The sequence below is a fragment of the Oculina patagonica genome, chromosome 1 (genome assembly GCF_052425735.1).
Source record: "Oculina patagonica isolate OP01 chromosome 1, crgOcupat, whole genome shotgun sequence".
NCBI lineage: Eukaryota > Metazoa > Cnidaria > Anthozoa > Scleractinia > Oculinidae > Oculina > Oculina patagonica.
In genome coordinates this window covers 34,218,560-34,242,658 of record NC_135758.1, presented here as the reverse complement: position 1 = coordinate 34,242,658, position 24,099 = coordinate 34,218,560, and the positions used below count along the sequence as shown (strand labels likewise).

Below are 24,099 nucleotides of genomic sequence, written 5' to 3'. Positions count from 1 at the left end.
CAGCCACTTGATTGCATCGTTATCTTCAGAGGTGTACAGTTGTACGACACGGGATTTTTCAGCTTCCCCACCGGCAGAGTTTGCATCTTCCAGTTCTCTCAACCATTCCACTGTATCGTTATCATTAGAGGTGTTTGTTCGTGAAACATTTGTAGGTCTAGCCTCAGTGTTCCCAGCAGAATTCAGCAGCACGAATGTGATCAGCGACAGGGCAGAGACGATAATTCTATTGTTCTGTAAAATGAACATGATTTTAAAATTAAGACTTGATGTACTATCAGTTTATTTGCACCATCACAACATGAAGTTGGACTCTCACAGAATGCTTGTAATACAAAATTTCAAACGTCTATGGTTAGTGGATGTCCTTCCCATTCTTCGTAACTTGTTGGCATACAGGTAGAGATATTTTCTGACTTGTAAAAGTATCAAAGTTAGCTAAAGTAGGTGATAAGAGTCACTGATGTTAAGATATTAAGATACTACTTTCTTGGTTGCGGGGAGATGAACGGTTCCCGTGAAGTTTCGTCTATCTTTAGTCTCGCCTTAAATCGCTTAATAAAACATTTACTGAGCAGTAGGCATCGGGCAACGCAAACTGAAAACCACTTACGTTGACCTGATGGTTTAAAAAAGATATAAAAAAAAAAAAAAAAAAAAACTATAATAATATAACTATACACAAGCGATTAATCACCTTCAAAATTCCTAGACTCATTTTTCGTCTTCTTCAATTCCAAAAGGTTGTTTTTAAAGTGCTAAATTAAACGTTGAAGAATGAATGGAGATAGTTCCAAAACCAGTGCCTTTTATACACTGAAGCTGAATAAGAAACAGTTTAATGAAGATAAATTTAGAACAGAACTTAAGGAACATCAAGGTATGTTTTTCCGCCTATAATCTTAGCCTGATTCGTAACCATACACGTAGCCAGGCTTACATGCAACGGAAAAGTATAAATATCCCTTTTATCATTTTAGTTGTTTTCCGTGTGAAGGAAGGAAATAAATAATATGCAGTGTCGTGTTTTATGTAATAGTTTCACAAGTAGAAGATTTTTGTTACAGCTAATCACACAATTGTATACAAAGTCAGACCCAGCGCAAATATTTGTTTCATCGTGCATTGCATGCGTCAAATGGTATTGTTATACTAAATTTTCTTGCATGGAGCGCTACTCAATGAAAAGTAAACTAAACTGGAGTCTTTCGCATCTCAGCCATCATGGTTTCGTTCTTATATAGTGGAATAAATAGCTTCTATCAAGTGTTCCTTCTTTAATATTTTGGTATAACACTTGTTGGATTAAATGTCTTGTTATGATGACGTGCATTGCGGTCATTGAATGTGGTCCTTCAATGTTTAATTTTAAACAGCGAATGCTTGGAGACATGGCAGAATAATTGATGCTTGTGCACGTGTGCAGAAATAAGGATATTTAAAGCCAGCTTCTTGGATATCCTGGTATAACATACAAGATTTTAGTAAGCACGTAAATTGTCAGTGACTAGTTTCCGCTAAGTTTTAATGAAGAAACATATTAATTTAAAATGAGGCCTGAAGAATTATGTCATTATTCAGGGCTATTGCCAGTTCTAGCTAAAACAGAAGGAAAAAGTTTATTTGATAATGTAAGGGACATGTGTGTGAAGATTTAACACTTGTTTAAAATGATATGTCGGCCAACGTATAACAAATTAACTCTAAACTCGTCAATTACATCATCGGTTAATTAAGTTGTTTAAGTCTTGTTTATTTTGAAATCGCAAACTGAAATCTGATTAGAATAAAATTTGTTACAGTACATTAAGAATGCGTGTTTCGCACCTAAATATGTATGTCTCAGTAATCTTTTAGAATTGGATACAAATTAAATTCGTACTGTACAGCTAACTGATATTTCAGTCTCGGTTGCCTATACGTAAACTGATCATAAACGTCATCATTATGAAAATAGTTATACGCTTTACGTGTTCCTGTTTACTTAATTACAACACAACATCCTGTCGAATTTGATGACATAATTCATCTATTTTCTCTCTGTGTCACGATAGTGAGGCGGAAGACCAGTTCGCGCCATTGAGTCAGTTGATCCACTAGAGGCAAGGCAAGTAACGTTGGCTTTTAGAGTCTAATGGTAATTAACTGTTGATAATCTGTCCAACTGGCGCTTTGACGGTGTCTACTCAATTAAGCTTTGTATTCTCTCATGATATACTTTACAGTGTTAAATGTTATGATTAATGTTGCCAAGCCTACATTGGGATTATGGAATCGAAAGCTGTATCAGGAAGGAAAGCCTCATGTATAAACTCCATGTATAATTAATGGTTATTGCATTTTGTGACACTAATAATAACAGGGAACGCGGAACGTCATTTTAAATGGGGGCTAAGAAGTTCGATACAGTGTTTTGACCAGACATAAACTGTTTTGTAGTCAATAATAAAGATGGTAAATTTTAAGCTCGGTAATAAATAATAAAGATGAGATGTTCAACATGACACGAGCATGGGACAAAGAAAAATTCTGAGTACCCGACGGGAATCGAACCCATGGCCTTAGCTTCCAGATACCGATTAGAGCGCCCAACCGGTATCTGGGAGGCCATGGGTTCGATTACCGTCGGGGACTCAGAATTTTTCTTTGTCCCATGCTCGTGTCATGTTGAACATCTCATTTTTAATATAAGCTGTTTTATTAGTCAGTAGAAATGTGGGAAATGGGTGGGTGGGGGCTTGGGGGGGGGGGGGGGCATTAAGTTCCGCCTCCCCAGGTCTGCTGTGCCGTATAACGAGAAATGAAAAGAAAAAGTACTTATGGGAATTTTTGTTTGTCCTACCAGCTGGTTTCGGCTTTTTTTTACTTACCACGATAACTCTGAGGTGTCTCTTAATTCCTTCGTGAAAACTGGGTCCGCACCTCTTAAACTGATTTCATACTTTGTTAAAGTAGAGTTTCATTGAATTGTAAAGCAATGAAATAACTATAAATAGTCAAATAAGTAAAAAAAAAAGAAGAGGGAAAATTTAGCTTACTTGTCGTGCTGTCGTGTCCTTTATGGTAATTACTTCCTTATCCTGTCGTTGAACTCATTCCTCTCCAAAGGGGCTAAACAGTCTATAACGGATTCACACGAAAGTCATTAACAAACGCACCGTGATTTGCATGGTTTGCACGTCGTATTGGAAAAGGACCCAAAGTCATTAGTTTAGAGTATCCTTTTATATTTTTAGATCTGTTCTAAACATTTTTATATTTTAAGCATTAGAGCAAGTTGTCGCCAAAACAAGAAATCTACCAAAACTACGTTTCTTGTCTTTTTTATGGCCGATTTTATCCTCATTTCATTTTATTCACAGCGTATTAATTTTTTAATGGCCTGTGCTTCTCGCCTTATGATTCCTTGTGGATTATCGCGTTGTACATCTTCATGGCCGGCACCTGTTAAATTGAAAGTCAACAAAGTTTATATTGGGAGGCTCCCCCGGTCCTTTTTTATATACCTTACTTCATGAGATTTTCGCGTTACTTTATTTTCGCGATTTAAAAAATGCGAAATTTAAGTCCCGCGAATAGTAATTGTTGCGATAATAAGAACATTGTAAAAGATAACTCAAAATGAAGTGTCTGTCATAATGTCCATTATTAAAGAGAGGATAAACAACTTCCGAAAACTGTTTTGTTTTTACTGTTGAGGTAATATGTTCGTTTTTTTTTATTGTTAGGTCTTGTAAGTGTTGATGTTTTCGAATAAGATTATTTTACCGAAATTTAAGAGATGTTAAATCACATTGTCAGAATCATGAGGTACCATTTTTGACAGAAAAGTTAACCCTATTATTTACCTTTCATGCAAGATGGTATCCCGTTCTCATACCTACAGTAGAAATACTGTACCCCTTTTCTGAACTTGTTACTTGATGATTTCCTTAAATAATCAGATGATTCACGCGTTAGGTACGTCTGTTCGAGAGTTTTTGAAAGGCTTTTTTAAGTACCTAATTATATTTTGCCCTAGTACCCTTTCCTATACATTAACTCGTAAAATCCCTTCTCTTTTTATACCTCCAGCGTAAGAAAGGTATCCCATCACCCTCTGGCAAAGCCTTATTCGATTTTTGTTATATCCCTTACTGGTCAGAAGCTCTCGGTATGACGTACTATTCGGCTTCGCTTGACAACACCCCTCTAATCCTTACTTATTTCGTATATCGCCAAAACATCATTCAATGTTAACTGCATGTTAAATGAATGCTGTTCATTGAATACTGTAATGACGTAACGCACGCAATCCATAGGGTTTTTTTTCTACACGCTGGAGTGATGTCTCTACAAAAAGAGATCCGGCAACTAGAAGTACTGGAGTTAATTCCGCGTTGTGCGGTTCCCCGCATTTAAACGTTCCAAAATAGGTTTGGTGGATGCGGGATGGAGCTTTAAATGGATGGTGTCCCAACCCCGCCAAAAATCAACTTCAGCACTTGACCAGGAGCCCGGCCCATCACCTGGAGCCTCCATACGTACTGTACCCGTGAGTCAACTCTTTCCCGTATATTTTTATTTTTAGATACACATTTCCCGCGAAAACATTGCTCCTGTGGTCAGATCACATGCGGTGCAGCTAGGGAGACGATGTAAAAAAAAAATGGCGGCCAATGTCGTGCGCGCATTCCCTGTCCGATTTCCTTTATAATGTTTGCTTCTTTCCTGATTTTACAGCCGAGAGAGCCTGGTTTACTCTTGAATGAATAACGGTTAAAAGTTAATCAATAAACCACCTTTTTGTCCTTGAAAATGAAGCCAGTTAGTCATGACGTTGATCGGGAATATGCGATGCTTCAGTTGCTTGTGTTGAATCTTATCGATTTCTGGTTTGTATGGACTTATTACATGCAGTGTATTAGACGTAAACAGTACTGTGAGACTTGACGATGGATTTTTAAGATATGTTCCCGAATGAAAGCAGAAATATTTAATATGAGCTGTGACAGACGCGTGCTCTTCGCGGCGACGAACACTATAAACACGATAACGTTAATTTTGACTATCCTTATGCTCCAAGATCAAGCCAATATAAGATCATCATGCTTCGAATAAAACCTCAGGAAAATAATATGTGTTTTTTTCTTCTAAAGTTCAGCAACTGGCTATGGAATTATGGCAGAGATCGTTAAGTCGCTGCTGCAGAGGTGAGATATTGCGCATCTTACAATTTTAAAATTATACGCGTAGAGGCCAATGGCCTGAATGTTACATCTTTCTTCAGTTAGAGACCGTGTGATCCGCTTATTTTAATCCCTGTACATTTCTTTTGCTTTGTATAGATAATCTTTTTTCAGGTTAAGTATGAACATTTCGATTCATTTCAGATCATCATTTCAGATTTTAGAAGTCACAAATCGAATCGTGATTTAACTTGAATATTCGTGGTCGCGTTTTGGCATGACGATGAAATGTCCTTACTTGACCTGAAAATAATTATAAACATCAAGTCGACATCGTCCTTAGCAACAAGACGTTCATTTCAAAGTTGCATGTTGAGAGATTAAGTTGATGTCGAATGCTAAAGTACGTTTAGGATGTTGGATGCCTAAGTTTGAAATCGCCTAAGTTTGCCTAAGTTTGAAATCGTTTTAGGATGTTGGATGCCTAAATTAAAATTGTCAAGTGCCGCAGTTGATTTTTTGGCGGGGTGGGAACACCATACCAATCAAGGCATGATGCAGGACTCGAAAAATCTTAAGGGCGGGACACGGGATGATATTATCTTGGTGGGGGGAGTATTCCTTTTTGTAGGCGTGACGTGGGCTGCTTTGAAATTGATGACGGAATGCGGGACGCGACATCAGTTAACACGATCTTTGTTGTTTGACGAGCTTCGTTTCGCTGGCTACCGTGTATAAAATTAATTTAATACACACCGCACTTGCAAATAAAAATATCGCTCTTTCATACAAACACTTCCAGGGTCTAGAATAGCATGCGTCGTTTCTAAGACGAAGTAACCGTATGTTCTTTCATGTCATGGTTGAGTGACTACTGCTTCTTGACAGTTCGTTAAAACTGGGTGTTTTTAAACAAACAAAGTTCAGATTTTTTGTAACGTTGGTCATGAAATATAAACATTGCCACGAGGCGTAGGTAAATATTTTTAATCCGGTCATAATGTTATCTGTTGCGATGAGAGGAAGGTATGAAGCCCGGTTGGGGGGCGTGTGGAGTGGGTGGGGGGGGGGGGGGGCTGTACTTGCACTATGGAGGTATGTGCAAAGGGGATGATTTTTGAGCTGTTTTGGTCTGAAATAGGGTTTCCCCACCTGGGGATGTAGGGCAGAATAACAACACATCCGGCGTACTTGTACTCGAAATGCATTCATCCCCAACATTTCAGGGAAGTACGAATGAGGCCAAATTTTCAACCCCACAAAAGTCACATTAAAAGACCACCAAAAGCCCAACGGCCCAAAGCGTAGCCCAAGAAAGTCCAATTTTTTAAGTATAACTGAAACAATCACGGTAAAAAACACCATGAGAATACAAAATAATAGAAAATAATGGAGTAACTCGGCGATATCTTCGAAAATCAACAGTGTTTTTTGTTATGTAACGATGTGAGATAGTCGATTTCTCATGAAAACCGCTATAACGGGAGTTATCTTTGCCATGTCATGTTATTTGTATGACTTAATTTCAACTTGTTAGTGAAATCGTTTTACGTAAAATCAAGAATGGTGGGTAAGATTTTTATCAACCCCCCAAAACTAAAGGCCTTTGGCAAAAGTCTTTTTATAAAAAAAAAAAACTGTCCAGCAGAAAATTTCTTATCCTCAAAAAGTCCCAAACGGCGAAATTTAAACCTTAAGACGTCTCTGTACCCCCAGTCACTAATACTGACACCTGATTGAGTACCCTCCGAGTCGGCGTGACCTTATTGTACCGGGAGATTGTCGATCTATCCCGGCCCACGCATATCACTTACACGGGGTCTTTATAATAGTTTTCGAGCTACGTAGATCAGTTTGAAATTACCTTAGAGCTGCGTACAATTTGAGTACAGCTGAGAAAGACTTGGGCGACACACCATGTTTGGGTCCGCTTTTAACAGACTTTTCTTCATTGCGTGCCTTTGGCAAAACGTAGCATTTTTACAGTGCCGGAGCACGATTGAAGTCGCAGCTTCAAAACATTCGGAGTTGTCTGGGCAGCAAATAACGCGTTGTTTGAGGAGCTGCGTCTTGAGATTTCAAAACGATGTTTTTAAAGGGGCAATATCAAGTGTGAAGGTAAGAAGGAAACTCCACTACGATCAACGAAAGTGATGATATTTTTATTTACAAAATAAGTTCACGTTGACTTTGTGGACACGTGCAAGTACGAAGTTGATCTTCTGTTACACGGATAAGCTTACAACAGATAAACAACTTACCACTGTTTGATAATTTTAAAAGAAAAACATCTCGAACTGTTTAACTGTGAAAGATTCTGTCCAGTTTACAGTTATTGAACGTCAAATTATTTTGATATTCAAATTTGTACAGTGGAGCACGCGCATTTTACAAATTATCATACATTTCATAATTCGAGCAGAAGTGTCCATAAATGAAGCCGATACGAAAGCACCATTGCGTGAATCGCATAGTATGTCGGCATTGGCGTTGTGAACTCTTTTAATCATTGCTGCCCAAAGAAATTACAGCTTACAGGGTTGGCAAACTTGAGTGTCATGTCCTTAACCTCACCATAATAACAGCCATGTGTTGCCGTTATAATATCTATATGTCAGTTAGCAGATCTGTAAACAATCCCGATTATCCATTCTTATCCAAATATTTATCATAGAAACTGACAAAGTGCTTGCATTATTGGACAAAATCACGTGAAAAAGGTTGCGCCTTTGTAATTATTTTTTGATTTGGCCCGCATTCAACGTAATAAATTACAGTCACGTCGAACCTCTTTAAAACGGACACTATTATAAGGGACAGAGCAGAAAAGTGTCCGTATTTTGAAGGTGTCCTAATTACAGTGGTAAAGTTCATATGAATTTTGGAATCTTTCGTACCAGGTTTTGTCCGTATTTTATAATTTAGAGGTGAGGACACCTCTAAAATCTCACCTTTTTGCATCTTCGCAATCGACTAACTGATGCATTGTAGTATATCACTGGCTGCGGTCACATCTACGACGTAACTAAAGTTAAATTACAGTTGTTCTCAAGTTACGTGACGTCATACCCAACTATAGTTAGCGCTTTCGGTCTTTGCGGTCACACCCAGGTCACACTGGTCACACCAATGCAGTTAACTATAGTTAGTTCTGATTCGCTTTTGAATAATTTCGAATTTGAATTAGTTCATAACAGCCCTTGTTGTTGATCTGTGTCTAATTGTTCCTCTATTTTTTCTATTTTTGCACGGCATCACGGCGTTGAAGAAAATAAAATGAAGTAAGGATGCTAAACGCCGAAGAATTCCAGCTTACTTTTGCTAACATTGGTGATATGTAATGTTTTGGCATGTTTTTTTTTTCATTTTTTTCCTTCCCTTCACGCTTTGTTTTGCATATTTATGTTCGTCTCGCACGTGCGAAAAGAATTGTCGCATTCTGATTGGTTTTTTGTTTGTAAACTTAAGACTAACCCATGAACCCTGCTTGGGTATAATTATAGTTAGTCTGTATTGTTTTGGATCAGCGAGGCGTAAATTTTCTAACTATAGTTAAGGTGAACGAAGAGGCGGTCACATGAGCGAAATAGCTAACTATAGTTAACTTCATCTTAACTATAGTTAGCAGTCTAGATGTGACCGCAGCCACTGTCAGAAATATAAACACACGTACAATTTAGAATGCTTTTGTTTTTGAAGGCCGTTTCAGTAATTAGTCACGCTAGCTATCTTTTGTTCCGATAAAGTCTAACATTAGTCGGTGGAACAACTCCAAAGATGCTCAAAAAGATTGACGTGGGAAACAGGTATCTCTATACCTGCCGTAAACTTCCGATAATTAGTGTCAGAGGAAACAACCCATACCTAAGTCATGATACGGAAACGAACTCAGAACCAGAAAATAACCGCTGCTCTGCACGTGAGTAGTCTAAAGACACTGATTAATTAACAATACTTCACAATACAACAGAAAGAATTGTAAAGAACACCTGCTCCGGTTAGCAATGGACTACTAGGTCGATCCAGTATATATGAGCACGATAGATTTTGCATTTCAAGAAACCTTCGATTCTTGATTTATTTTCCTCAAGGTTAACGTAAAAAGGCTAAACTGGATTTTTAATCATGATGACCCATCCAATAGATCGAGAATAATATGTTCTGAAAAAAAAAAACCATCAATCTACCGCATAAAAAGCTAACTTTTACTACCATCTTTCTTGAATAGTACATTTCTTTTATTGTGAGAAATCAATAGCATGCGACACCTGTACCGTAATTATTCGATTTAGCGCCCGGGGCGCTTATTTACTTTTGGCACCTCAAGGGAGGGCGCTTATTCGAGACAGGGCGCTTATAAGCAACGCGGAAAATGTTGCAAATTGATAAGTACATTGAGACATTGATTGCCTTAAAACAATCGTAAAGCGGTCTGCACGCGTTTAAATTAAGTTACTTAAATCGGTAATGATTTACCCAAATCGGTTAATGACCCAACTGAAAATAACCAGAGTCGAGAACGTAACTTCTCCCAATAAAATTTATATTTTGGCTTTGCAAAAATACACAGCATTTGGTTTTCTGTAACGTAAATGGAAGACTTGAAAGGTTTTTACTTGTTTTTAACGACCGCGTGTTTGATCCTTTTATTGTTTAACAGTTGTCATGGCAGCAGTTTTGTCAACACAAGTGCGTTAAAAAGAGGGGTAAGTTTAACTTTCTAGAGCAGTTTTCAATTGAGTGTCGTAAAAGCAAAACCAAAGTAATTACTCTGGCCAATCATAAAGGACACAGAATATCCAGTGAACCAATCAAAACTCGAAGCAAATACATGTAGCTGGCACGAAGCGCGGGAAAACGTGCGCGAGCGAGTCACGATTGGTTTTGGTTTTACTCCTGATTGGCTGAAAAAGTCAGGCGCGAGAGTTTTAAGCCAATCACTAAGCGTAGTAATGCAAAACCAAAGCAAACGCAATTTACTTTCGACACTCAAGTAAAAACCGCTCTGAAAGGCTGTCCACGACCCAGATCCGTGTAAACAGAGTAAAGAGAAAGACATCATCTCTCGCGATTCTCTCCCCGCGATCAGCGATCGAAGAAAAATAATAGAAAAAAAAGTTGAGGGCAATCTATCCCGGGTCTTTACGAATGTGACCAACTAGATTTTCTTGCATTTTTCCTATTTTTACAGAAAAGCTGAGTATTCCTGGAGGTAACAGGAAACCTTTGGATGATCAGCAAATAAAAATTCCATCCTTCAAAAAAATCAAGCGCGGTGAGTAAAACAAATTGTTCATACCTAATTAATGGATTAATGTAACATTTTTTGAGTTGCCTTTTACATCAGTTTTGAAAGGTAAAACACTTCTTATGACAGCAGGTAGTAACAGTTCATTTTCATGTTAGTGAAACACGTTTTTATATGAAAGGTTTTACACCAGTGAGAAGCTTTTGCATAGGAGAAAAAAAAAACTTGGAAGATGTAAAATATGAAATCATTAAATCGTTCGATTGAGCGATCGACCAAATGACGGGGTAAGGATATTTGCGTTCGACGAAGGAGAGCGCAAGGCTAATTTTTGTTTATGCGTCCTGTGTCTTTTGAGTTGGTATGCCTGTGTACTGTTATGCAGAATGAATCGAGCCGCATTGCGCGCGCACATGTATGGACTCCAGATTGGCCGCCCTGATTGATTTTTGCAGGGGCAAATCTCGGCCGGGAAACTGGTAGCCACAGATGGCCTCGATTTCATGTAAAACAAGATGGCGTCCCAAACGCAGCTTAGAACGTTATTTTGCTTGAAAAAAAAAAAGGGTTAAAAACGTGTTGCCAAAATTGTAATTTTGCCAAAAATGTCATGGAGAACATTATTAGAAGATTATCATCCAAGGTAGCAGAGTTGTCTTCAGCCACCGAACGTCATAAAAAGAGTGGAAATCGAGTAAGTCGATGCGTATTTCGTACAGAGTTCGTTCGTAGGTAAACCAACGTATTTTCCTGCAATTATATGTTGCACAAAACTACAAATTTTTAGAATTAGGGGGTCATGCATCGAGAGTGGATATAATACGGATCGAAATTGTTTTATCATTTCTTTGAATTTGTGATATATCGTTATTCCTAGAAACACTAGAGGTTTTGACGAGGAAATCGTTGTGTGAATGTAATATTACTGTGTGTATTACTGTGTGTAATTGTACTTTGTGGAATTTTAAATCGAAGTAAACTATTTCCAGAAGTTTGTGGAAGTTTAAATCTTGTTTAGTGCCAAACGATAACAGGTCAAAAGAAATAAATAATTATTTTTGTGTACGTAATTATATGTTATTTTATCCTTATCCTCCTCGCGTTTGGTTAGGTATAAGCATAGTAACTAGCTTTGACATAAGGCATACTACAAGTAGGCCGACCATTTCGGTTTTTTGCCACTGCCTGCTTACCTTGGGTCTATTTTACCTATAGGTCGAACGCACTCCCCTGATCTCTGATTACTACTAGTTTATAAATCATGTTTACACTTTGCGAACGTTTAGAATGATGTTTAGAGTGAATGTTGGTAACGTTTTTGGCTTATCTAGTTAACTTTTCCACAGGAAATAAATTTTGTATATATCGAACTCGGTGTTGAGGCTACTGAATGTGAACAGGACCTAACAAAATTAATGGTCACTGTATTTTTTTGTTTTATTACTTGTTTCACGTTGTTGTTCAGGGACCGATCGCGAGGAGCTGGGGGGGGGGGTGGGGGGAGAAGGCTTAGCACCCCCCCCCCCCAAAAAAAAAAATTCCTAAAATTGAAGACTTTCTAAGAGAAGATTCTCTAAAGCCCACACTGCAAGTCACTAGTCAGCTCTTCCCCTCAATTGGAAAAATGCACCTCGGCGGTCCCCGTTTTTACAAACCTATGCTCAAAATTAATTCAAAAAACGTAGTAAAAACTGAAAAAACAAATTAATTGTAACGTGACTGATCTTGAACAATTAATAAATACTTCAAGTTTATTTATTTCGAACTAAACTACACAAAACAAAAGCAAAAAAAAGCCGGGTAATCAACAGGACTGCTGTTCACTTTATTAAGGTCTCAATTGTTTTTGCATTTGCTTCTCATGCAGATATCTCTAACAGCCAACAAAACTCAACATCTTCTTGGGACCCAGATGGTAAGATTAAAAACTACTATTCAAATTCTAGCCGATTTTCTTGCAAGAATATTTACCCCTACCCAGCTAGTATTTAGTACCGGTGTTGGCTCAATACGCAAATATACACGCACTCGCATGCACACATGCGCGTGCTGTATTTATAAAAAAAAAACGCAGGTATGTGCGCACACGCGACCACATACATGCACAAGTATGTTTGTCAGACTGAATGTAATTGGAATGGTCATGAGCTGCTCATTTCATTCGCAAGGAATGAACCTTTTTTGTTTTATTCCTTGCCTTTCCCGTTTGAATAGGATTCTTATGTTTTTTTTTTGATAAAATGAAATCAAATTTAATTTATCACTTTCTCCATGCATCTAAGCGCCAAATTAATTTTCCTGAATTGATCGAAGGAAATTTTTCACGATAATGGAATGGAGTAACTGTGGAAAAGTCTCTAAAAAAGAACGTGAAAGGTTTTTGCGACGCGATGTTTCGCCCACCGAACTCATGCTAGCTGGGGATTGTTTTTTTCAGTTTCTTACTAATAAAGGAGTGTTTACATTCCCTTTCACTAAAAACTTGAATTAATTTTATTCACAGCAACAAAATGTGTAAGAACAGACAGTCATCGCGAGACATGCTACTTGAGGTGGTAATTTATTTGTTCTCAACACGTTTCAATCAACAGGCTGTATAAAAGAAACTTCAAACAGCGCTCCCACTTCCAGGCATGAGGCATATGGCTTAAGGGTAACATTTCACAAACTTAAGAACACTGGAAGGTATTATGCGAATGTGTCGTGGAAACCTGTGCACAGTAAGTAAATACGCACGCCTTTATATTTTTGACTTCCACTCTCCCTCGAGGAACAACAAAGCTGGAATGTAGGAAGGGCGTGGTTTGAATGAAGGGAAAAATTATGCATTCGAATATAGGCGTTTCTAAATAAAGGAGTGTAACGGAAATGGAGGTGGATGGGTGGGTTGTGGCAGGGGTTTGGTAGTGAAAGTGTTGGAGGGTTTAAAAGCTTAACACTTCGGAGCGAGCAAACGGATCCCCTAGCACTTCCCCTAGCTACATGAGCTTTCCAAAAGTCATCTCCCGCGTATCCAACCAATAAAAACCGGGATTGATGAAAATCTGGTATGTCTGGGATATTGTGTGGTTTCGATTTTGAGAAAATTTTAGGCTGATGGGATCTGGATTTGTAAGATTAGTATCTCCCCTCTCAGGAACCACAGATGATTATCATGTTGTAAGATTGCCGTCTTTAATAAAGTGCTTTCGAGTTTTGGCGCCCCATTATCGATATCGATCGATCGATAAATCGGTACTGATATTTATCAATTGGCTACGCTGGGTTATATTATGTGTGTTTGCAAACTTAACGAGGTGTTTTATCCGTGCTAGACAACAGCGTCAGTTGGACTGGATACAGAATAGTGTATTTGATTGACCTACTCCCTCCATACCAATGTAAAGATTTGAAGAAGGTGAGATTAACAACTTTTCACTGGTTGATACCATATTTTCTCAATGGGCCCTTTGCAGCCTACGGTCACAAGGCACAAAAACCGCTACGCTGGAGGGCAAGCTTAGCCTGCGCCGCAGAGAAAACTTGAACCTGCAGGCTAGGACAAGCTACGCTGTAGGACATTTAAAACAAAGGAAAGTCTAGCATGACTGGTTGAAGTCGCTTAAATTTGTTTTGGATGTCCCCGCGCGTAACTTTCCTTCCAGCAAGGTGTTACTTTGTAGGTCCTTGTACCATGTGACCATTACTGCAAAGGGCTCCTATTTTACACGTATAAGTGGACAGTAACTTTAACGTGCTAGAGTAAAGTGGGTACGGTTGGCCTGTTCCTTTTCATTTTCGTTCTGTACGTTTACTATTCAGCCAGTTTCTTTCTTGCGTTATCCGTCGGATTTAGTTTTGTAGTACTGAATTAACCCCCGGACGTGAAAGTGTGGGTGTAAAGTCATTATTTAAGGTCGCGCGGGACCCTTGCTCATTAATAAATGCATTAGCCAAATTTCTTGACGGAGTGCTATCTTGTATAGCTTTAATTCACTACATTTTGAACATCGATTCCTCTAAAATTTAACAAGGATATTCGGGGATGATGGAATTACATCATGATTGTCCTTTTACTGAGAGATGACCGTTGTCTGTGATGTTACAAGCCCTTAAAAGTTTAACTGCAGATAATGCGATTTTGTGTCCAAGTTTTCAGCTAGAACAGCGCACCAAATTAAATGATTGTATAGCTTAGTGATAAATCATAACCTCTTTTGTGCTACCACTAGAACGAAATTTTCGATTTCAAAAACTGCTACAAGTTAATCGCTTCTAAGAGAGCAAAAATGTGAAATCTAAACTTTGAAACGTGCTATCTTCATTTTGAGAAGGAAATTTAAAAATTCGCTCTAGTCATAGCACAATAGAGTACACCAAGTTTATGTTCCTCGTGAATCAACTCTTGAAATTGTATATCGACGGAGAAAACTTGGACACAAATTTGCAGGTTTTGAGGCTTCCGAAGACCTTCCGAGTCAATGTTTACAACAACGTGTGATATATTCAAAGCTGTGAATCTAATTATGATAATTCCCTATGTTCCAGCGCACGTGCACAAAGCTGAGAACAATTACTGGTAATTACTTGTACAAAAGAGTTTAAAAACAAACATTCTCATGAATATTTTGTTTGTTGTCGGCTTCAGTCGTCCGGCAGTTCGTGCATACTCTTTAAATAAATACATACTAATGATTACAAGGGTCCTGCGCGACCTTAAGACATCTTTTCCTTTGGGAGATCACATTGATTTTGCTCAACGAGTTCCAACAAGATAACATGATTATCTGTCGTTTATAAAGTCATATGGCGTCAATAGGTACACCATCTTAGATTCGACATTTTGTTTAGTTTAACTTCGCATTACCTTATGTTACACGTGCTTGTCATCGTGTGTTGCCTATACATACTGCAGTTGGGCAGTTTGTTTGATGCGGCTGGCGGCGCGATCACAAACGGACGCAAAATAAACGATTCATAAGACAATAAACAATACCCAACGGTTTCCGCAACACTAAAATATACTCAAAAACCGCTTTTTGCCTGCGTGTCACGTAACTGATTACGTGACACGGGGGATATGCGATGGATGAAGTTTGTCGGCCCCTTTGTAAGATTTAAGGAATTTAGTTCCGGGGGGGGGGGTACTCAGGTATGTTTTGGGAGGGTATGTGCCGCCCTCGTCTCCAGAGTAGCACCCCATTTTAGAAAGATTTTGTCTTACCCCTAGGCGGACACAAATATAACGCAGATACCAGGTAGAGTGACTAAACCACTAATATATTCATTCTTGTTGGTTCCAGGACGACACGAATTATATCATTAACAATTCTTCATATGGCCTGAGGAATCAGTCGAGATTTATTGTTGGTGTAAGTATCACGAACTTTCTGTAGGTATGCGGTGAGCCTGGGAGATAAACTGTTTTCCTATTGGATAGGAAGTCAAGAAATAGAAAACAGCAATGAGAGCAACGTAGACGTCATGGCAGTTTTACGTAATTCGGAGCCTCCTGTAGTTGGGCAGGCAATTTCTCAAATTACCTAGTTCATTTTGTTTCTAAATCATGCTCGTCGGGACAAATTCTTGCATCTTGCAAACAGATGGTTTTCAGTCCGATTCTGGTAATAAACTCAAAATGCTTGTGTTGCATTCAAAAAAAAAAAAAAAAAAGTCTTTGGAAAGTAAATTGGAAATGAATTTGATAAAGTAGCTACTTCTTTGAAATAGCGATTCACACCTACTTTACTTCAGCCGAGGGTAAACATTTATTCTCACCGTCATTAATTGCGCTAGGCATCAGTTGTCCTACGTACTACTGTCTGTCTGCCACCACGAAAACTCTGAAGACAAAACATTCGTAGTGCTCGGACATCGGCCTACAATGGCCAAATCGGATCATTAGAGCGGGTTTCAATTCAGTGTCGAAATTAAAATTGCGTTTGCTTTGGTTTTGCATTACTACGCTTAGTGATTGGCTTAAAAATCTCGCGCCACTTTCTCAGACAATCAGGAGTAAAACCAAAACTAATCGTGACTCGCTCGCGCACGTTTTCCCGCGCTTCGTGCCAGCTACATTTATTTGCTTCAAGTTTAGATTGGTTTACTGGATTGTCTGTGTCCTTTGTGATTGGCCAGAGTAATTACTTTGGTTTTGGTTTTACGACACTCAGTTGAAAACTGCTCTAACTGGGGTTGATTGAATTTGTCTGTACTTGGATTAAATCGCTTGTTGCAACGACCAATCGGTCAAAAGACTTCTTCTAGTACTGAAAATTAAACAAGTTGGAAGTTAAAGAAGCTACGTCACGGGCAACGCATCTTGAAAAAACTGGCAAGATTTTTCAAGTTTGTTGTTTGTAATCTGTCTTAATCTTCGTCAGTTGAAACCATCCTTGGTTATTTTCGCGTTTTTATTATACTTTTGTTGTCTTTCTATGTAACAAAACTATTATTTTGAGGTTTCCTTCAATTCGGAAGTAATCAGAAAAATTACTTTAAATATCGTGATATTGCTCCTTTAAAGCCGCGCTCTTGAACGAAAGGCAATGCTACCAGTAAAGCTTGTATAAAGCAGTTTCCGCGTCCCCACACAAACGTGTACTTTGGCAATCAAGAGACGGAAATTGCAGTCTCTTTCAATTCTATCCTAATTTTGTTTTCGGGTCCCGAAACATTTCTGTTAGCTTTGGTAAGACGTTATCTCTGAACATCTAAAGAAAGATATAACGTGAATTTGCGGAGAGAAATCAAACCACGGCTATAAATATAGATTTTTTGAAGATGCGCGGAAACTACTTGAAAAGTTTAGCCACAATTTTTCAAGTTGTTATTCATTTCAATCCTAGCATTCCGCAGCCAAAGACATTTGTTGACAGTTTCAGTGCTATAATTAATATAATATAGCAATTGTTAATAAAAATAGACTGTTATTTTTAGGTTTCACAGTATATTTTGGCTGTTCAGAAATATATTAAAATCCCTGTCAAAGCCCCTTCAAAAAGCGTTCTCCAGTTAAAAAAACTGTCCTTAAAAAAAAACTGTAATGAAAGGGTATACGGTTAAGCCAACAAATCCAGGCCGCTGTAGAGCGGTGGCCAGTAGTTAGGATCGTATTTATTTTCTATTTATTATTTCACAGGTTACTTTTCTTCCATCTACTGAAGGGCGTATAATACCACTGGGTAAGCTACTGTAAATGAACTTAATAAACATTGAGATCTGAATGTCAATGTTTTTGACTGAGACAGTGATGCCCACCATACTTTTGCCACTGACTGCAAAGTTTCTGCAGGATAAGTTCAGTATCTCTCTGGTGGATCAGTTAGTATGATCTGTCAATCAAAATCTGAGTCATGCACGGACATGTCAAATGCACCTGGCTAACGCTTCTCAGATTTTATTTTATTTTTCATTTAACAGACTGCACAGTTCCGATGGACTGCCCTGACAACACTATCACGGGTGAGTTGTGCCTTCCTTCATTGAAAACGATGGTCGACTGCCATTTCTTCGTTTACGTTTCTCAGTATACTCTCTTAATTAGTTATAATTTCTCCTTATTATACCAATACATTGTGATACACCAGCTCAACAGAAGTGATTAGGAAAGGCTGACACGTGTGGGGTAATCTTCATTAGTCATAGGGTCCTTGATTTGCAAAGATCGCAATTTCACTCTCATAAGTGTTTTCAAGTATCTTTTCACGGTGGATTTAGCTTGAATTCCTTTAAAGGTTAATTCGATGTAGGGTACTTTTGGAAGTGAACTTGTCTTATTCTTTTTTTTTTCGCATTTTCTTCAGATGGCGTTACAAATTCTCCGACTTCTGGTGGGTTTAAATTTTTTCTTTTGTCCCATAAAAATAGTGATGAAATTTATTATGTCGACGGAAGTTTTCAAGAAATGAACCATTTGTATTATAAATATTTCACTTTTAAGGGAAGACTGGGTTTAGGGTAGGTGATTGTTAAGATTAACAATTACCTACTTATTACCATTAACAATTACCTAAAGATTTTGTGATCTTTTTTGAAAATGTTGCTGTTCCTTATTGTTTTGCGGTTGTTGTTAATTAATAATCTGATACTCTGTTTAGGTATTAAAAAACGGCTCGATTCATATCGCCCCATTGCTTTTTTTCCTGGAGTACCACCCGGGCGCTATAAGAAGTGTTCCTGAAACGTTTTTATTTGTTTCAATTATTCTATAGGCGGAGAAACAAAGTCTTTGACAACAGATTCTTCAATGATAGGTATGTTTGAAAAAAATATCTTGTTTAATCCCACAGAGGTACCAATAAAATTTATTTAACAGAACATGTTTGTTTGTTTTGGGCACACATTAAGTCAAAGCGTACAAAATTAAGTGGTGGAAACTGATTAAAACCATGTCAACTAATTTCATGTCAGGTTTAGTCGAAAACAATTCATAATGATTACCTTTTTCTATAGATGAAGAAACAAAGCCTTCGACAACAGATTCTTCATTAATAGGTATGTCTGAAAAGTATCCAGTTTTATCTGGCAGATGTTACAATAAAACTAATTTTAGTAGAATTTTTGTTTTGTTTTGGGTAAACATATATAAGTCGGTGGTTGGAGCTAATAAAATCGTGTCAACTAATTTCAAATCAGGTTAACTATAAATGTTCAAAAAAAATTTGAATCGTTTTATAGCTGTAATTTTTTCCCCACCAGCCCTTACCCTAACTGACTACTTCACGGATGACAAATTACAATAAAATTGTTTCCCGCCAAAAACCTCCGACAGGGCAGTATGACGCCGGGGTAACGGTGCACTATTACCTGGGGGAGCAGGAATGGCGCAGTGGTGAGAGCGCTCGCCTTCCACCAGTGTGGCCCGGGTTCGATTCCCGGACCCGGCGTCATATGTGGGTTTAGTTTGTTGTTGTTGGTCCTCGTCCTTGCTCCGAGGGTTTTTCTCCGGGTTCTCCGAATTTCCTTCCTCTACAAATTCCAATTCGATCGGACATCCGAGGGCCACAGGTTTGTTATTTTATTTACCCGTGCTAATGCTGACCGACGACCCCCGTTTTTCTAATGCATGTCTTAGTTGTGCTAACAAACACATCACTTATAAGTGTCTGGTTCCTAGGGAAACCTGTTAATTTTGTTTCCTTCAAATCCCAATATATCTTTCTCTAGGTTCCGCCTCGAGAAACATTGAGATTCTTGGGAAACAAAATAAACTGTTTCCCGAAGGACCAGTCAGATTAAGTGTTCAATAATTACTTTTTTCTTTAGATGAAGTAAAAAAGTCTTCGACGACAGATTCTTCATTAACAGGTAGTTTGAAAAATATCTATTTTTATCTGACAGATGTAGCAGTAAAATTAATTTTAATATACAACTTTTGTTTTGGGAATACATCAAGTCAAGGCATAAAAAAGTGGTGGAAACTGGTCAAAACCTTGTCAGCTAATTTAAGCTCAGGTTCAGTGTTAATGCACCAAAAAATTTAGAGTAATTAACGTTAACCAATTCGAATGTACAGTAAATTTCTAGACTGATAAGTTTGCATTTTGGCAGTACAGTTAATAACGCTTGTAACCTGCCCGCCGTTTAAAAAAGCTGTTAATTATGAAGCAACAAAAAACACTCCCCCACCACTCCCAAAAAAATCTCAGCTCATTATTACTGGATTGTTCTAATTTACAAAATTACAGTTATAATTATGTAGAAGAAGAAAATGTGCCGAAAAAGAGTGCAATTTGGGTGGAGGTTACAAACAAAAAGTTGGAAAATTTTCGCTGTTGTAGTATGTAGTGTAGCATCCAAGTGTAGCTCCTCGCGGTTGTCCTCACAAATCGTCCTCGAAAGAATTTAAAATCAATAAATTAAAATTCCACGGTCTTCTTGACAAATGCGCTCAGGAAACCGGCTAAAGAGCGTTAACTGTAAGATGATTAAAATGTTAACCTGAAACAGTCTATTTTTAAACGAACAAAAACCACATCGACAACAAACGGCTAACAAATTTCACCTTATTATCATAGAACAGTTTTGGTTCTCTTCAAAGGCATGCAAATCTCGTTTAGTCTCGCCATAGTATTTTGGCCCAACTGAGTCTTGTTAAAGTGGAAATCATAACCTAACCAAACTCTAATTCGGAACGTCCATAGCGTACCAAACACAATTTCGGTACTCGTCAGAAATAGATTGATCTAGTTTGGTCTCGCCATGGGTGTTTATTATGTGATATTCCCCAGTTTTGGCTACGTATATACCAGACGTGTTACGATCAATTGCGTGCACGTAAAAAAATATTCGATGGATTTTAACACTATTTATTATATAGAGATACGAGTGTTTTACTGGAGATTAGACCACTGATAAAATTCATAATAAATTATATCCGGGACCGTAGTGGCGTATTTTCCATATCCTCACAAGTGAGGATTTTGAAGACGTCATTTCGCGCCATTGCACGGCTGCCAAACTTAGGTTCGCTGGTGGCAAAAACGATATTGTTTTTGCCACACGAACAAAAAAATCATATCTTATCGCCACCGTGTAATATTCTCTATTTTTAATTAAATCTCTCATCAGATAGCAAGATTAATAACGCCAAGGTGGCTGTCATTGTCTCGGCTTGTGTCCTTTTTGTACTGGTAATATCTGCCGCAATAGTTTTCCTGTACTTCCGTCGATCACATCAGCGTTCATTTTCACAGTCAGGTTTGTGTCATATGTGATCTCTGTTGTTTTTCCAGAAAGTCATATGATCAATTTCAATATTGTTGCTTGGCAACGTGTGCACGTGGCAACTTGCACTTTTTGTGTCAATAGTTATCATTAGTCCTGTCACGTGTTATTCAAGAGAAAGTAAACACCCATAGAAAATATACGTTCCCAGAGTTGCCTGCAGGGCCGTGTGGAGATGTTGCATCGTCGCCAGAGCCCTTGGGAAGAACTGCTCCGTGGCTGTGGAACGGGGGTGTTTTCGTGCTTTGTTAGATAGAGTCACGCTCGAAATCCAATATGGCCACCAGCGGAAGAGGTCACGAACAAACGAGACTAGGTTTTATAGATTTTTTTTATGGTTAGCTGGGATGGCGCAGTTGTGAAAGCGTCTCGCCTCTCACCAGTCTGGCCCTGGTTCGATTCCGGCATGGTGCAATAAGTGGCCCGAAGATTGTTGTTGGTTTATCGCCTCGCTCGCTCGCCCCCATTTGAGTTGAAACCCGACACTTCCAAATTCCAATTTGACCCGAAAAGTGGACCCGCATGAAAAAGCATTTGGGCTGATGTGGTTTCCCCTCTAAATATCGTAAATGTATCTATTTATTCTCTATCGTCAATATTTTATTATTCACATATTTTGCTTTATTTTGTAGATATGGAATTTGAATACGACGCGTTTGTTATATTCAGCTCTGAAGACTCAGATTGGGTAATAAAAACCCTTATTCCAACGCTCGAGGAAAAACATGGTTTAAAGTGCTGTGTTCACTACAGAGACTTCACTCTTGGAGTGCCGATCAGACAAAATATGGTAGACAGTGTCTATAAGTGTAAGAAGACGGTTGCAGTCGTGTCCACTCACTTTTTCAACAGTAAATATTGCGGCTCTGAACTGGATTACGCTCTGCATCGACTCATGGAAAAGAAAGATGATAGCTTAGTTGTCATCAAGCTCGACAATGTTGATAGAAGCAGACTTCCCAAGGAGCTACAAAAGAGGAGCTATATAGACTATCCAAAGTCCACTGAAAAGGAAACATGGGAGAAAAAGCTGATTAAATGTTTACAAGCTTCACGCTATCCATCCCAGAGTTATATTTTGTAAATATTTTTTAAACGCCTTATTTAAAATAATTTTTGTAGGAACTTACCCTAACTTAAACGTAAAATCTTCACGGCTAAGGATCTACGAGGACAGAATGTTTCTCAAACATTTTTCGTTTGCTTATTTGTTTATTATAATTACTAGGAATCAATTTAAAGGCATATTTTTATCTGCACGTATATAGTGAGTATAGTACATGTATGTCCGTTTATGATCAAGCATATACCTGTTATGTTAAGTTTTATCTATTTTTTATATACACCTGTTAAATAAAGTGATTTATTTATTTTGTCTATTTTTATATTTCAATCTATACTTTTTTAAAATGTTCTTCTAATTAATATACCATGCAAAGCAAAATATAAAATTAGGCCTCGTGAACAATCACATCTCATCACCTAAGTCAATTCTTCTACGTCATCTGCTTGAGGGATCATGTGAGATTGCAGCGCGCATGCGTGCTTCAGTGCGGTACGTTTGACGTGCTTCAACAGCAGGTTTGCTTCGACAGCTTACGAAAAATCGAGGATTTTTCCATTTTCCTTTTCATAACTGCTTCGTCGAAGCACCTAAGCAAGCCCCTCGCCGAGGGGAAAAACAATACTACCGTGAAAATCGCTGATTTTCACAGCAAAGACAGCGAGACGAGCTGATCTCGCAGACCTCGTGCTCGAAGCAGCACTTGACGACACTGCACAAAATGGGCAACGACACCACACAAAAAGGCAAGAACCAAACGGGTTCCAGTAGCACCACAGGTAAAGCAGGTGCTAACAAAGAAGATCCAAAGCACAAAAACAGTGATGAAAGCAATAACTCGAGCCAAAAGCACAGTAAGGACTCGGTGGATGGAATGGCGGGAAAATCTGCCAGCAACGAAGGAAGCGAGTTGCTAAAATTCGGATCGATGATATCCTCCTCAATTTTAGAATTGAAAGATACTATGGCTGGAAAATTTAACCAGCTAGAACAAATACTTACTCGGCCGGATATTTGGGAACCAGAAGCCGAGCCAGAGGAGCGTGATGACGCTCTTTCTGACTACGACACTGACAACGATGGTGGTCGTAGTACCGCCGAACACGAGCAAGAACCGCCGACCAAAAAGCCAAGATTGACTCCTGCTTCTTCTGGCGAGGCAGCCAGCAAACAATCAGTGCTCAGTAACATTGCAGAAAAAATGCAAATGCAGGAGAAAGTTGATCCAGGTATTAATGATCAATTATCTAAAATGATAAATCAATTGATGTTCAAAAAGGAAAAACCTGATGAAGAGAAATTGAAGGAAAAGTTGAGTCACATTACTCGACCTGCTAACTGTGACTCGCTAGTTACAACTAAAGTAGATGAGCTCATTTGGCAGAGGCTAAGGCCACAGTCCAGGTCTTTTGACTCTAGGGCTCAAGTTGCTCAGACTTGTGTTGTCAAGTCAGTCACAATCCTAGCAAAAATGCTAGATAAAGTATTGAGTTTAAAAGACAAGTTGCCAGACCTGACTAAATCATCAGATCACAATTCAGATGACCTTCAGAAGGAATTAGACACTTTTATAAGTGATGGCATGGAGGCAATTGAAACAATGAGTTTTGCCAATTATGAGATCAATGCCAGACGCCGTGAGTGCATAAAACCTGACTTAAACGATGACTACATGTCTCTCTTCTCTGCATCAGTGCCCATCAACCAATTCCTCTTTGGTGGTGACACCTCAAAACGACTAGAGGATATTGAGAAGACAAACAAAGTTGTACGAAAGGCTATGGTACAACAAAGCCCATATTCAAGACATCGCAACTACAAGAGTGGTGGCTTGCACAAATATAGAGGCCGTAGTCAACGACCTCATACTCAGCGACAAAGCTACCCACAGCGTCCTTTTTTAGGAAAACGCT

The 24,099-nt window shown here is 38.5% G+C and overlaps 1 protein-coding gene across 2 annotated transcripts; it reads left to right on the top strand.

Moving 5' to 3' along the window:
* The first annotated feature begins 7,009 nt into the window (after positions 1 to 7,009).
* Positions 7,010 to 22,464, top strand: LOC144665671 (uncharacterized). 2 transcript variants are annotated; one of them, XM_078526953.1, is made up of 15 exons: positions 7,010 to 7,286; positions 9,829 to 9,874; positions 10,360 to 10,443; positions 12,284 to 12,331; positions 13,008 to 13,136; positions 13,731 to 13,813; positions 15,699 to 15,767; positions 17,537 to 17,579; positions 17,818 to 17,859; positions 18,201 to 18,227; positions 18,609 to 18,650; positions 18,850 to 18,891; positions 19,663 to 19,704; positions 20,968 to 21,096; positions 21,756 to 22,464. In XM_078526953.1, the coding sequence occupies exons 1-15, from the start codon at positions 7,086 to 7,088 to the stop codon at positions 22,205 to 22,207; spliced, it is 1,479 nt and encodes a 492-aa protein (XP_078383079.1). In that variant the 5' UTR covers positions 7,010 to 7,085; the 3' UTR covers positions 22,208 to 22,464. The 2 variants fall into 2 exon arrangements, with proteins under 2 accessions (XP_078383079.1, XP_078383089.1); XM_078526963.1 differs by lacking the exon at positions 19,663 to 19,704.
* The last annotated feature ends 1,635 nt before the right edge of the window (positions 22,465 to 24,099 follow it).